General features: G+C 40.3%; 1 protein-coding gene and 1 long non-coding RNA gene across 4 annotated transcripts in view; one reads left to right on the top strand and one right to left on the bottom strand.

The window, feature by feature from the left end:
- Positions 1–15,986, bottom strand: part of cdk14 (cyclin-dependent kinase 14) — a 247,189-nt gene that overhangs the window by 101,163 nt on the left and 130,040 nt on the right. For all 3 annotated transcript variants that reach the window (XM_051956814.1, XM_051956816.1, XM_051956815.1), the window contains one exon: positions 9,878–9,998. In XM_051956814.1, the coding sequence (XP_051812774.1) occupies positions 9,878–9,998 (121 nt within the window). The remainder of the gene's footprint in view (positions 1–9,877; positions 9,999–15,986) is intronic.
- LOC127536449 (uncharacterized) overlaps positions 14,620–15,986 on the top strand; it is a 333,094-nt gene continuing 331,727 nt past the window's right edge. The window contains exon 1 of the long non-coding RNA XR_007945437.1: positions 14,620–14,927. This is a non-coding gene — a long non-coding RNA (uncharacterized LOC127536449). The remainder of the gene's footprint in view (positions 14,928–15,986) is intronic.

Below are 15,986 nucleotides of genomic sequence, written 5' to 3' on the forward strand. Positions count from 1 at the left end.
AAGTATCAGCATTAAGGTTGTTATGGTCAGATTATGCATATCCAACTAAACTACAACATATAGCGAGGAAAATGTTGAAATATTTAGCAAGTTGTAGATATATTGATACAGAATGTACTAATAATCTGTTTAGAGAAAATAAATGTTTATCCACCAGAACATTACACTATGCAGTATGATATTCACTTGTAATGGCCATTTCAGGAAGCACTTGGTTAAGGCTGTGGAAAAACCATGTTTAATACTGAAAAGGTGACTTGGGACACAGTCTTTATTGACATTTAACCCAAACCCTCATCCTTGCCTCACCAATACATTTTTGTTGAGAAAACCCCAGACTTACATCTATGTCCAGAAGTGAACCCAAGTCTCTGGTGGAAGGTTTGAGGACTTTGTGTGTCCACCATCCACCCCAACAACCTCCTGTCAAGTCCAGTGCAATTCATAAATTTAAGACTTTATTCATTAAAGCATACAGTCTATGAATCTAACTGTACAGTGCACAACAAATCTATTTAGAAAAAAAGTTGATATTTTCCTAAGAGCTTCAGTAGAAGACAATTGGACTTCTCTTCCTGGTTTTTGAAGACATTTCACCTCTCATCCATGAGGTTCTTCATTTTTCCAGTGGATATGTTGCTGGCTAGCTGAACAGCAAGTATTTCCTAATCATGTTTATTCGTGTATATAAGTGTATAGCAAGCCTTAAACAGTCCAAGGCTTTAAGGATGGCTATGAAATGCAGGGGATAGGCTCAGTGAAGGTCAAGGAGTGTGTATCCACATATTGTGGGCCTTGAAGAAGGCAGAAACTTGACACCACATCACCAACCAGTCACTTCTGTGCAGATTCTAGTTAAAAATGAGGTCACCAACGTAAGCTGGCATTACTTTTATACAGTGGGGGGAAGTGGTGGTGAGGAGTGGATCTCACTGAGAACTCAAAGACACTATGTGCGACTTGGAAATCAAACGCTAGCCATGGCTTCAAAGCAGGCTACACCATGCTGTATTGAAGAAGATGTGAAACTAGTAAATGAGACCATAAACTCATCAGGATAATGTTTACTGATGTGATGTAGAATCATTTTCTCACTGACTTCAATATAATCAACTTCTTCTTGCAGAGGAGTTGGTCCCTGCTGGCCATTTGACAGAATGCAGATTTATGTCACTTGGGTCCACTTGTAAGGCAAAGAGGCTACATCCATCGAGTCTATGTTCTGAATGGAATCTAGTCTACGACTACAATGCACCTAAACATAGTTTGGAAAACAACTTTGATGTAAGCGTAATGTATAGAAGTCTACTTTCTATTTTCATATCCCGTACATCATTTAGAGTGATAAAACTGAATGAATGAGATCCAGTACTCTCCTTTCACCTCTGTTCATGTTCCTAAATAGAACCAAATCCATACGATATGATGCAATCCATGCATAACAATGATGTGTGCTATGTACTGGGTGAAACTGATGAAGCCTTTGTGTTCCCATCACCAGGCCACAGTGAGATATTAAAATGTATGTATTTTGTTGTTATATGCTGCCTGTTCAGAACCATAAATAAGAGAGGGAATGACATCCTTACAATGATGACATATTACAGAACCTGCTTTAAACATTCTGATCTTCCTCCCTCCTGTTGCAATAGAAATGAAGCACAACAATTCCACGTCCATTTAGACATGGTAGTACTAGGCCAGAGTTGACAAACTCATTTCAGTTCAGGGGCCATATACAGCCCAATTTGGTCTCCAGTGGGCTGGATGAGTAGCCTACCCGCGCTAGACCCAGCTCTTAAGACACAAGGGTCTAGGAACGCTCAACAGGGAGGGAGGCGGGCTAAAAGGTTGTCTTTCAAATCACTCTGCAGCAACTGGGTAGGTATACAACCAATCAGTGAAACGAATAAGCTGACGTAGTTCCGAGAGCGCCAGATTGTGGCTAAGTCCCATCAGCTTCCCAACCAGCGGAGCCAACTGGTATATTAAGGATTTGCCATATCCCATCAGCATAAGTCCAAATACGTCTTTCTTCTCAATGAAACACTTCAGTGCCGTCCTTTGTTTATCTTTCAAGTTGAATTTTAGCTTCAAATCTTTAAGGGCTGTGGCCAAAGCCGAGTCGAAAGATAACTGTTTATTGTGCGCCGGTTGTTTCTGTCAGAATCGTCGCGCCTCTGTCGTCACTTCGTTACGCCCGCTTTCTGAATCTACACTTCATGGTGATTCGTCCGGCCAGTTTTAGGAGCATCCACCCTCAAGGCTTATGGAGGGTAACTAGACCCACCCTGGCAGAAAATTAAATTTGTTGCCGTGGGTTGTCTAGCGCGGCTAGGCTACTGGATGAGTGAAATCAGAGCATAATAACCTATGAATAATGATAACTCCAAATGTTTCCCTTTGTCTTGTGCAAAACAGTACATCCTGAAAATGTTCACAGTTAATGAACTAATGATCTTTTTTTTGCAAAACATTATGACCATTCTTAAATTTCTTAAGAAAAGTACGTTCAATTTCAACAATATTATGCCTCAGTTTATCATTTCCGATCACAGTCTATCTACGGAGGAACAAAACATTTAGTTTCAGCTATCTGAACTGAATAATACCGTATTTTACTTTATGATTAAGACAACTTGTCAAGGGCTAGAAAATATGAAAAAATTACAGTTTTACAAATTTACAATTGGCAGTTAATGTCTTCTCTGGAATTTTTATACTTTACATAGTACTTTGGACCCTCTGGCGGGCCAGTTTTTGCCCGCGGGCCCTATGTTTGACACACCTGTACCACACAGCCCCATAACGTAAGCCATACCCAGCAGCATTTTTAAAAATGCCACTGGGTTGTGTTTTACTGCCTGATGCAGCCTGGCGCTGGCACAGGGACCTTCAGGCTGAGCTGACGTACACGTCGGGTGTCAGTATACAGCAGCAATATTAATAACAACAGCTTTAAATAGCTGCTAATCCTCAAAGTATCTTGGTAAGACAAAGTTCAATTTTTTCAGTACATTTCTTCATCAGGTCAGGTGTGTTTTATGCTGTCATGACTTCATAATCATATCCACTCTGGCTTCCCCCCAGTTAGTCAGAAAACCACTACATTATTCAGGAAATGTGTGAAGCAAGTGATTCTGTTGCGGAACAATATCAGTGCATCCTGAGGCATTTTGTACAGGAAATTTCATGTACTTTTCACAGTTAGTTATTATTTATTTAGAGCTAAAAGACAGCTAGAAAATATACAGTATAAGGCAGAAAATATTAAAAATTTGGTTTAAATTGTGGCAGCAACTATAAAAACATATATCTCTACAATGCTTGTAGGCAGTGGTGTAGTCTAGTTTTTTTTAGTGGGTATACTCCGGCCTCATAAACCAAAGCAGGTCAGGTTCTCATATATGTGCCCGTGCACTCACACGTGCACGCGCGCACACACACACACACACATTTCAAACTACCAATTAGATACTTAAAGACATTATAGCGTCAGCAGCTCCTCCTCCTGCCATCAGGTAGAGCTGATGTTTCCTCTTCATCATGTGCAGAGTTTTGTTCATTTATTTTTGTGCAAAAAAGTTTTATTGAAATATTAAACAAAAGTAAGAATGCCTGTTTTTGTAACAAAACAAATGCACAAAATGAGTCAATTATAAGGCTTCCCATAAAAACACTGAATGAAAAAGAGTTTCTCAAAACACAAATGATTCATATTTGCCTGGTTAGGCTAAAATGAGGCTACAAACAATAATAAATTAGGAGCCGTTTGGGAGCCGAAAGAACCGGCTTTTCTTTGGAAGTCGTGCCAAAAGCTCTCTGAAAAGAGCCGAACTTCCATCACTACTGTGCTCATTTCTGTCTCTCACCTCTCAACTGGTTTTTGAAGGCAGAACGGCGATACAAGTCAGCGACGTCATTGGCTGAGTAGCGTCACGTGGGATGCCTGAACTCGTACATAATTGGTCTGTGCGTTTCTGAGCTGACAGACCAATGATAAACACTGGAAAGCTGCACCGGTAAAATAAAGCGACCTGTCAAATTTACACCCGTATAGACGGCGTCTGGGTCCGGATCCGGACCACGGTCGGCCTTTAGTGAGCCCTGCTCTCAGCCAGACATCTTCCGATGTCCCATACAGCTTCACCGCTTCCTGACACAGAGAAGACGAATTTATGAACGGGAAAGTGAACGCTATGTCAAAAAACATACTGATACATGTGTTTGCACATTTTTAAGTGGTTATATGAAAATTCGGGACCTTTTCGAGTGAGTATAAAGGTCCTTACACACCGGGTGCGTTTTTTACGTGCGTTTTTTTCGGACGTCAGTATTTTTTTTCGAACCTGTATCCTGTCAATACACGCGTTCACATCGGCAACGTTTTCTCGCTCAGCGATTTTGCGGCATTTATTTTTTCGGATCATGGTCGATTTTTCTAAAGTTTCGCATTCTTTGTGACCACTTCTGACCAATCAGATTGTGTGTTGTTGCGACGTCCCATTCACCGGCATACAACATACTTTTCACTGTCAATTGCGTTGATGTCACGGTCATCAATTAGGTCTCGGTTGTTACCTTACGTTTATGGATTATAGTTTAATGTTTTGCTTACCCGGTACTGGCCCCGACTCACATTACAGTACATGATATCAAGACAGAAAGACATCGCAACGCATCTAATCAGAACTGAAAATAATCCGTCCGGTGTTGTGTTTTCTGCTTTTAGTATCTGTGGCATATGGTAGATATTATTATTATTCATACTTTATAGTTGAAGAAGTGAAGAAGATGTGGAGGAATTTGAGGGACACGTACGTGAGAAAGAAGAGAGAGGAGGGAGAAATGACGAGGAGTGGCCAGGCAGGTGGAAAACAGAAGAAGAGGTGGAAATACATTACGGCAACGTCTTCCTCCCCTTCGGAAAGTCGCAAAAACGCATCGTGCTTGATATGTATGGACAGGTGCGTCAAAACTCGCATCCGAATATTTCGCGATTTCGCATTGTTTATTCGCATCGCTCCCGGTGTGTAAGGACCTTAAGACGTATACCTGCGTGTTTACATCCCTGGGTATATGTATCTTTGCGCATTTTTAAGTGGGTATACGGAAATTTGGAAAATTTATAGTGGGTATACGGCGTATACCTGTGTATCACGTAGACTACACCACTGCTTGTAGGTACTTTTATATTTACAGATGTGCCAAAGTGTTAAAAGTGATTGTGTAGTCAATATGTTTATGGTAACATCTGATATCAATTTTATGTATCACATAATATTCACTTCATTTAAATACCATTGTATTGCTCGTTTAATTCTATTCCTATTGCTCAATGTAATTATTCCCTTTTAGCACACGGTATGTGTCTGCAATATGTTTTAGCACTGCAATTACAGTAATTAGACAGCAGTAGAGGTGCTGCAACTGCAGATCTTGGTGAGTCAGTCACAGAGGCCAGCTGTACTCCTTAACTTTAGTACACAGTAAATTAGCTTCAGTAAATACAAGGCTGTTTTCTCACAGACATTTAATGAACCCTTCTAATAGCAGCAGACCTGTTTCAAAGGACATTTGCAATGCAACAGGAAAGCAGACAAACACATTAGAAGGATTCACAGCTCTGAACATACTGTCGTCTCATGGTCATCCTTCAAGACCTGGACATGAGAGAAGGAAATTCAGAAAGTCTTTATATCTCATTTTAGAACAGTTCATTTCTTTTTTGTGGCTGCAGCAGAAATTCCCCGTGTTTCCCCCCCTCATCATTCTGTTCTGATTGCGGTTTTAACTGTTTTGAACAAAATGTGTTAGCATTTGAAAAATGTGCAGTAAAGGTCTAGTGTTGTGCAGGTGGTGAACTAGTAACTGAGAAAAGAGTTCATGAATTTTGGTGACTGTGGTCACTGAATGCATTTTGTGTAAAAGCAATGGATAGTGATTCACAGTTCGGTCCACATGGACTGCTGTGTTGCAGACTGCGTTAAGAGTTTTGAACATGTGACTTCAGTTTCGACCAATGCATGTGAAAAAAAAACCTGTAATTAATTTTTCTGAATAAGAAACAGTGTGACTAGTAAGGCACACAGGGTGATCATTGAGTTTTAAGTACATTTAACTTGACTTTATGACATTTTCTTGCTGATATGAAGCTACAAAAGCTAATCTAAGCTGTTTGAATAGTAGTGAAAACCTTAGCTTATTTTCCATAGTGGCTGGATTTTAATGTTATTGTAGGAAAAACACATTTTCTGTTGCTTGAAATGAGCTAATGTTCCTCATTTTGTGTTTTGGAACCTCTCCAAAAATATAAAGTTTACATGGATTATTTTAAATGTTATTTTTAACTCTTACCATCTACCAAAGAAGCTTTTCCACTGAATAATCTTTGGCATTCACATTTTCAATCTGCCCTTATTAAAGAATCATAATGTAAATGACCCCCTGCTGCGGTCAAGCTCATCTTCAAGCTCTGATTTATCCTAGCATGGGATGTAAAGCAAGTACAGCAGATAAGCACAATTCTGCCATACTTCTGCATTACTTGTGCATAAGATTTCACTAGGTTTGGTCTCTTCAAGACAATTTTTGACAACGGAACAAACACAACAGCATTTTCCTTCAAGATGAGGACACCATCATAACCACACCTGTACATTATTGTGTATCTGACTGATAAAAGTGTTAACTTTGACAAACATGTCTCATAGTTACAGCTCTGTGAAGTGCTCTGAAGGTGAAAAAAGAGCAGTTCTTTGCCCATCTTGGACCACATCTTTGCTCCTCACAGCCTGTAGTCCGCTGTGATGGATGCTTCTCATGGCAGGAAGACAGATCTGTACAACCTTTTGGCTCTGCAAGGGATGCTTCTTCATGGACGACTGCTTTCTAAGTGACCGAGGTGAGTGTTCGCGTGCATGTCACAGGGTGACTCTCAGTGGAATGGAACGACACCCTGTGGATTTGACCACCTGCAAATACCCTTGAAGCAGACCTGCTATTCCTCTGCCTCTGAGACCCCCAAACCCCCAGCTGCTCTTTAATTGGCTGCTGCAGAATACAGCTGGGGTTCTTGGAATTTCCCTGCTGACTGCCTGTCCAGACAGAAGGGGTCACCACGGCTCAACTAACTAGGACCAAGTGTGAAAGTAGTTTGTCTCACAGCATTTCAGTCCAATATCCACATAAAAAACACATTTTTATCTCCCTAAAATGGATTGTTTCCTAAACACCGTGTCAATGTGAAGACACTGATTTGGCATTGATGCATGAGTGAGCGGACTTTAGGGAGCTTTGCAGAAATTCTGGCATATTGCTGACAGCAGTTTGTGGTAGCAATGAGGAAATTCGAGCGTTGTCTGCCACTAAATTCTAAAAATGAAGATCAAGAAACACAAGGATATCAATTATAATTCTTTTACTACTTTTTGGGGCTCAATTTGGAAAAGATGTAATGTTACGGAGACATATGCTCAAAACTATTTTATTTTATAGTAGGGCCTCTATATGCCTATTTTTCAGAGGAGAAAATAACTATTTAGATTGTAAACATGTGGCCACCTCTTCTGAAATCTGCTTCAGTTTCCAACAACAAGGTTGCACAAAAGGAGTATGAAGTTTAGACGTCTTAACAAAGACGTAGTCAAAGATTCCAACACCAGTTCTGCGGTTTCTAGAAGTCAATATAGTTTTGTGCTTTACTGTTAACATGACATTAATCTCACCATACTACAACATTATCTTCAGTTAAAAGCTTTCCATAAACCTGCTGTCATTACCGTGAAGTAAAGTTTGAAGTTGGAGTGTAAGTGAAACAGAAGTAAAGAACACTGAAGAATCTCTTTCCTAAATCGGGGAAGGATTCCTGCACCTCTGCAGCACATTTATTTTTCTTCTCGTGTTCCAGCACTGGCAGCAATTCTACTCAACTTAATTTAAAATCTTATCTTTCCAAGAAGATGGATCAGATAAAGGTTATTATAATTCAAAATCTCCACATCAGCAACAAATATTAAGATCCAGGAGAGACGGTTATTGGTCAAAATTAAATTTTATGCGAGTTGAACATGGCCTTAGATGAACCATGTTTATTAAAAAGTTTGATCTGCGTTCTTATGTCTGTCTTGTTGTTTGGCCAGTATAATTTATTAATGATTGCATTTTGTTGTCCTGTCTTCTTGACAACTTGCTGTACACATGTTACAAAATTGTGTACATTTTGAACATAATCAATAAGGTACTTGTGTTGTACAGTAGAAATGGTACCTTTTCTCGAGCAAACTAATAGCTTTCTCGTACATATGCCTCAGAGTTTTGGAAACAGATGTAATATCCCTTCCAAGTGAGCTGAAACCAACATGAACACTTGCTGCAGAAGGCCTTATGAAAGCAACAACAATCAACGCCACATCATGCTCTGCAGGTATTCCACTTCAGTGCAAGGCTTTGTGAGTGTCCGGTAGTCACAATGTGAATGAGTGTAATTTTCAAATAGCAAGATTTGAAATTACAATAATAATGTCATGTTGTGGAAGAGGCGAAACCTTTAGCTGGCAGATTTGACAACTGTTGCAAGAAATGTGACTCAGCCATGGCTAACAAGCCTTCTGTTCTGTGAGGACAAAATACAATCTCTGCTGTTTTCCAGGATATGTATGAGCTGTCCTCATTCCAGAACGTTTTGTGCTCTTTGACACAAAACAATGCACCACTAGGGATCATTTATGGTTGAGAAGACAAAAAGGAGGTGGACTGTATGGTATGATTTTATTTGATAGTCGATATTTTTTGATTTGAAGTGCTGGTTAGCAGTTGGCTTCATAGTTATGGTTGGTATGGTAATTACGGCTTTATTTTTTATGTAAATTAAATATTTGTTCTTGAAGTCCATAACTTGAAACCTGGGAAAATCCACAAAGTATTTTCAATACTGTCTGACATTTTGGAGACCAAACAACTGATGATCCTCTTTCTTTCTCAGCCAGTTATCTCTATTTCTCTGTTGCACTGGAGGAGATCAGGCAGCAGAAATAGTACATCAGGAAACATGCTGATCAGGAGACCACTTAGGAAACAAACTTCCTGCATCCACAATTTCTCCGATTACAAACTTGCCACACGCCATTTTTACACACTATCACTGTCACAAACATAGCTGAAGTAACCTGCAGTGGCCAACTGTCTGTAGCTCACTTTAAGCAAGAGGAACTGAAAACAGTTTGCATCACACACACGTGGCAGACCATGGCCCTACACCGGGTTCTACATCTGTTGTTCAAAACAGTTACATTATATGCGGGTGGGTAAAAATATAAACTTAACTTCAGGTTTTGGTGTTATGAAAGCAGAACACTCTGTCAGTTGGCTTTCTTATCTTAATTTTAAACTGAACTTGCTAATTTTAGAAAGAAAACACCATTTATATATTTTCCCCTACTAATTTAGAACTACTTAAATATGTATATCGCTCTCTGTGAAGAACACGCTTGATGATTTTCAAAGGCTGGCCACAGTGAGACTTCAATCAGATGTTCTTCACACATTGCATTGTGTAGTTTTTTCATCCATATCCCAAATAGCTCCATGCGTATAGTAAGTGTGAATGTGTTGCAAGTTTTTACCAGATCTGCACTGTGAGCAGGGTAAAAGAGTGGCCAAGAAAGCAAAACTAAGAAACAGTCTACACTGCTCACTGCAGAGGACATAGCCTCAGGTGAGGATAAGCTGCCAATAAATGGCTTTTAATTGGTTTTTGTGTACTTCATGATTTGTTTTCTGGGTTCCCTCTGGCAGAAGGAGATCTATATCTTGACGGGACTACCTGAATAAATCAAGGCTCAATTACACACACAGGTCAGAGGTTAGGAGTACCCACCACATGTCCAGACAGGTGGAGTAGTCCGTGGATCCCAGCAGGACATCTGGAGGCCGGTACCACAGGGTCACCACCTCATTGGAGTAGGTATGGCTGGGGACCGACTTGGCCCTGGCCAGGCCTGAGGGGGACATAACACAGCAACTCAGTCTCAGAAAGCATTATCATTGAATGACCTCCACCTGGCTTCTGAAAGCAAAGCAGAAAACTGGAGAGGAGCAGTCAGACTCACTGCCGCAGCTGGCACCCGGTTATCCAGACACACCTGTACAGAATGTGGGATAAATAGATCAAATTTGAGGTCCTGTGTGGGTAAAGTAAGTCACTGGAACATGGAAACACAAAGTACAGAACATAACATCTCAAATTATGAATTGGCAGACTAATAATGTGTGTGTGCAACAATCCAACAGGAGGACAGAAATATCGCTACAGGTTTTAAGACAATAGTAGACCCCAGAAACTGCTATATTTAGGAACGTATGAATGAATTAAACAGTGATACATTTGCTGTTTTAGAAAATGATTTATCAGCTGTGAAGCATGAATGTGCTCAGCAAATTCAAGATTATAAAATACTATTCTTTCTTTCTGTTGTTAATGCCAATATCATCACTCAATGCTACGTTGACTGCACACAGTTCAGAATCGGCTTCTGAAATCTGACAATGTGGGTCCCATCTGAGACGAAATCAAAGTGCTATAAACTGAGTAAAACTTTGAAAAGACCTGAGTCATTTTAACATTTTATCTCCACAGCTTTTTAATATTGTCACTGAACAGATCATGAGAGATGCCCTTGGAGAATTCCATGAAGTGTTAAAGTAGGTGACTGACGGATTTAAGATATGCTGACAACACCACCCTGGTCTGTAATAGTGGCAACTGATGGACCTGCTAAAAGCAGTGAAAGCAGCAAGCGAAGAAATGGGACTGTTGTTGAACACAAAAAAGACTAAAATCATGGTTGTTGATGATTGCCAGAGTGATGCAGATAGAATCTTTTTTCTGGACGGTGATGGAACAGAGAGGTGGCAAGCTTTGAGTTCCTGGGTTTGGTCATCAACACAAAAAGGAATATTGCACATAAGAGATCAAAAGACGACTAGCACTGGCCTGAAGCATCATGCAAAACATGTCCAAGCTATGGAAAAAGAAAATTCCTTCATCCCTCAAGGTCTGACTTCTGAGGTCAAAAGCCTTTGCAGTGGCATCATATGGCTTCTTCGACAAGGATCCGATCATTACAGTCACATAAGTACTGAACAATGGTCAGTGGAGGGATAATTATGAACTAGTGACAGGGTGTAAGGGAAATCATGGAACAAGTCTGATCAATGCAAACTAACCCAGCAAGAACTGGAGTAAAAAGATCTGCACATCATTTTGATACCACAACATGCCTGCAGAGGTCTTAAAGAGTTCAGGCCTTAAGGGTTGGAGCTGTTGAGGCACTGTATGATGGACCAGAGCCATTGTAAAGTTTTTGGCTTATTACTGGCAATCATACAATTTTCACATTTAAGTTTTTCTTTTCAGACAAAATAATTGATGTTGATGTTAGTGACAGCCTCAAAATGCTTGTGAGGTTGCAATAACCCTTCTTCCAATGCACATCTTTGAAGCAATCATATTGAAAACTTCTCTTGGCAGACCTGTCTTTCTTTGCACTTCTGTACATTCAACCGCAACAAGCCAGAGATTGCCTTTTCAAATGGAAATCATGATGGAAGACCTTTGAGGTTTCCATGTGACATGAATATCAGTCAGATGAACCCAAAGGACACAAAACGCTTGTTTCCTTTGAGTGAATCAGATATTATTGGGCATATTTGCTTCTTAGTGTCTTTGTCTTTTCTGCTGCTCTCTGTCTGTTTTTGCAGCAGGTTCTGGGAGAAATGTCATTTCATTCCCACCTCTGTCCTGTACAGATAGCAGAATTGACAATAAAGCTGACTTTGACTTTTGACTTTGATTTAAACCAGACTATGGTTAATTTTACAGCTACCACGTGCCGTTGTGAAAGACACAAAGAGTACTGAATTTTAAAAGCTTCTCTGGGGTTTTAATATTAAGTGTATGTGCTTCTCCAGGTTGTTCCAACCCTGTTCTAGCATTTATCCATGTAGCGACACAAACCCGGTGCTCCCATGGAAGCTAGTGGTAGAGCAGAGTGCAGATGCAGCGAGCTTTAATGAGGCTGATGGCATTACCTCTTTGTCTCTTCCCAAGTGGTCAAAGGGCTTAATTAAAGCATTTAGCTTAGTAAAAAAAGGACTTCCTGCCCTGCTGCTACTCCCCTGTGTGTGGGAGGAAGAGGGGCAGAGGAGAATAAATGAGAGGAGGGAGGGGGTATTTAACATTTCCTTGTGTCAGAACACCCACGGGAGAAAGGAGTTTCACCGGCATTCATCACAGCCGAGCTCTGTAATTTCCACGCACTGATCTAACAGAACAGATAGCATCAGGCCGTGATCGCTGAGAGGCTATCATTTCCACAGCAGTCATTCTGCTTGTATGTGTGTATGTAGGGGGTGTGAACGGAGACAACATGGACTCATTGTAAAAGCAAGTGTACTAGCAGGAGGCTGGCCTGTTTGAAGCATGGACAGGAACAGTACAGAGTGGAAGAAAGCATGTCTGGAGAGAGAAGGAGAAGGCATCTTATGGTTCCCAGCACACCTGTCAACAGTTCCGCTAGAAAAATACTAAAACAAAGGCAACAAAGAGACACAGAATCAACCTGAATGGGTTCTAGTGCTGAATAGTCTTGTAATATGAGCCGTACTGCTAAACCATACGGCAGCTTTACTAGCTACAGAAACTTTATGAGTGTTAGTAGACAACAAATGTCCTTTTTAATTTAAAAACTAGTAGTTCTCTCTTCTACTTTGTCCCTCTCTGTTATATTTTGTTCTGTGATAACTGTCTGCACACGGACACATGAAATCATGATTTCTGATCCCATCTAACCTCTGTTTCACTCGCTCCATTAACTGAATGCAATATCTCATCAAACCTTTTTTCATTTATCTCTAGGAGCAACAAAGCTGCTTTCTGAGGTTTATTTTCCATATTCTGGCATATATAATCATATACAGTTAAAAATGCTCTGTTCCAAAGATGCATTTGTTGTCATTAGCATGGGCAAAAATGGGATTTCGAATAAATTTCTTTAACTTTAAAAAAAAAAAAAAGGAAATTCTAGTTTAACTTTTATTTTCTATAAGGGAAAATTTCCAAGATGAAGCCTGGTCTAGGGAGCTCAAAGACTTCCACATCTGTACACAGAATTTAGGATGTGAGAGTTCCACTCAACATGTTCATGTCCAAATGTGAAAATTTTACTTTTACGGTTATTGATTAGGCCAATGCAGCAATAACTTACAACATGAACGATGCGCTGCTCATAATGCCGTGTCATTAGGCTGCTGTCATTACTGGTTTTTGGATAAAAGCATTTTCACTGAAATGATCTCATTTGTTGGAAATACAGGTTGGATCAACAATTATGGCATTTCAATGCTATTGGTATCGACTGGCAAAGTTTTTGTATTGTGACCTTGAACTGCCCTTCTCCATCAAAACCCCACATGTTCTGCTGCAGTGGAGGGTACTTCTTCAAAGGCCTGACCTGTAGATTCATCCATGAACATACACAGACCTTTAGCCACCTGAATTTGCTGTGGTTCTCCACCTGACCTGCTATCCTGTCCTGTAACAACCAGGATGAAGGTCACAGGTGAATTATACATCACTGTCTCACACACACAACACCAGGGATCACCAAATAAACTGAGGACGAGGTGGGCTGAAAGAGGAGGAGGAGGCGGAGGAGGAAGACAGAATGAACAAGGAAGGATGGAAGAACGAAAATAGATCCTATCCCCAGGGGAATCAGCCCACTGTTTCACCTTTTGAAGTTCATTTGGATTTTAAAGGCAGTTTGTAGTTTCCGCCTGCTTCTCCTCCTCCTGCTAACATGAAGCAGATTGGAAGATGTACGTTATGCTGCCAGCACTTACTTCAAATGCTGTGTTAGATTATTCCACGGAGGACAGCAATTTGGCTCATGAACACAAAAGAGCCAAAATGCAGTATCTCTTGATGAAGATATAGCTCAGTTGTACTAAATACGTTTAACCTGTAAAACAGCCATTCTCATACAGCTGTCACCCTGCTTGTCATCATCGGCAGAGACTCCAGTTTCAGAGTAGATTCAAACACTCGCACTGAATTACATTCAATAAATTATTTAATAAAAGTGAAGTTTGAGTAAGTGCATTTCAGTCCAGTGGACATTGGAAAAAGTCCCCAAATGTCAGGAAAACCTTTTAACACTTAGCAGAGTCTGAAACATTGGTGCATCAATAAAAGTAAAATATGACAAACTGAAATGAAGCAACGTCCGCTTGACTGTATTTCAGAGAGTGAGACAACATCAGTCTTATGTGCCTTCAGTATAAAGATAAATTGCCTAGTCTAATTTAGAATAAAAATATAAAGCAGAGAGCAACAGGGCAGTTTTTTACCAAAATGAAGAAAGAACACCTATGAACAGCTCTAAATCTCAATATAACATCTTCTAACTTGTCTGTTTAATTCATACACAACCAGAAATGTAATAACAACACTTTCAGTGAAGGTGATACAGGTGTGAAGCAAACCTTCATCTTACTGTAAGGTTGTGAAGCAAAAAGACTTCATTAGATTGGTAACTCCTCTCAATAACGTCACCTTAAACCACAAATTGTGTAAAAAATGAACAAATGGGATATAGCATCTTAAAGCTCGTGTCCGGAGTTTCCGTTTGTTTTCAATTTATGTATCATTGTTTAACAAAGCTTAAATGTGTTAGTCTAGTTCGATACTATAATATAATGTTAGTATGACGCGATATGAAAATTTATTCCTGAGCTCCGCCTTCCTCTCATAGACCCCCATGTTATTCCAAAAAGCGCCGGTCGCTGCCGACCAATCAAGTTCGAGCTTCAGCTTTGTCATGCTGTCAATCAACGGTTACGCGCACAGCAAGCAAGCCCATGCAGAGGTGGGCGAGCTACGCACTACGCAACCGCGCGCACATTTGTTTTGCTTGTGGAGGAGAGAGCATCAGGGCTCAGCAACTTCCAGAAAAGTTACCAATCCCACGGCTTGTCAGGCCAAGAGACTGCAGGACGTTTTTTGGCTCGGGGTGCTCGCGTCGCTCCCCGACCACGGCCTCCATAGCCCGCCTGACGGCTTCGTTTAGATGCCCGACCTCTGGAGGAAGATGTTGGGGCGTCTGGGACATACTCTTTGTCAGAGGAGTCATGCAATTCTGAACTCTAGATAGAAATAAATAAACAATGTAACACATATACACGCGTAAATGCACTAAGTTTGATAAACAACGTCATCCAGAGGGATCCACGAGTGTAATCACATATTGAAACTTTACTCGTTCGTCCTAGCAGATTCATGTTATTTTGGTATTAGGACAAGTTAGACTCAATACAGCATTCTAACGTAATTCCTTTATTATTTACTAAATGTACTAAATGTAGAAGAGTGGAAAACAGCAAAACAGGCGAGATGCTGCAGCACTCCGGGCACTCCTCTCATGTACTCCGCGCGTGCACAAATAAAGGGGCGAAATCTAAGGGGGGTGGGACCAACAGTGTTTTGGGAGATGCTGCGATTCAAACTCCGGACACGAGCTTTAACTATGGAGCTTTAGAAGTGTTGCTATGTGTTTCTTCAGTCGTGCTAGTGGTATGGCTCAAGGGATGACAATATTGGCCCAGAAAAAAAAGAAAAAGACACTCCTTGAGTCCATCATTGTGGTCCAGGCTGAATCATTTAAATACCTGAGATACTTAATACTATATTCTAAACATACTAACATAAGGTTGGTGTGAATCTTCACATCTCACTCTCACAAAGAAACAGTATCAAAATGTTGATCAATAGTATGCATGAGTAAATCCTACCTCAAAATAAAGAAAAAGCCAAAAACAGACTCAACAATCGACAGCCTACACCAAACAATATTATGTTACACACAATAGCATTAGCATTTTTACAAAAGGTCTGGGTGATTACAACAGTAATAACAACATTGTGTAAT

This window comes from Acanthochromis polyacanthus, chromosome 12, assembly GCF_021347895.1.
Source record: "Acanthochromis polyacanthus isolate Apoly-LR-REF ecotype Palm Island chromosome 12, KAUST_Apoly_ChrSc, whole genome shotgun sequence".
NCBI classification, from domain to species: domain Eukaryota; kingdom Metazoa; phylum Chordata; class Actinopteri; family Pomacentridae; genus Acanthochromis; species Acanthochromis polyacanthus.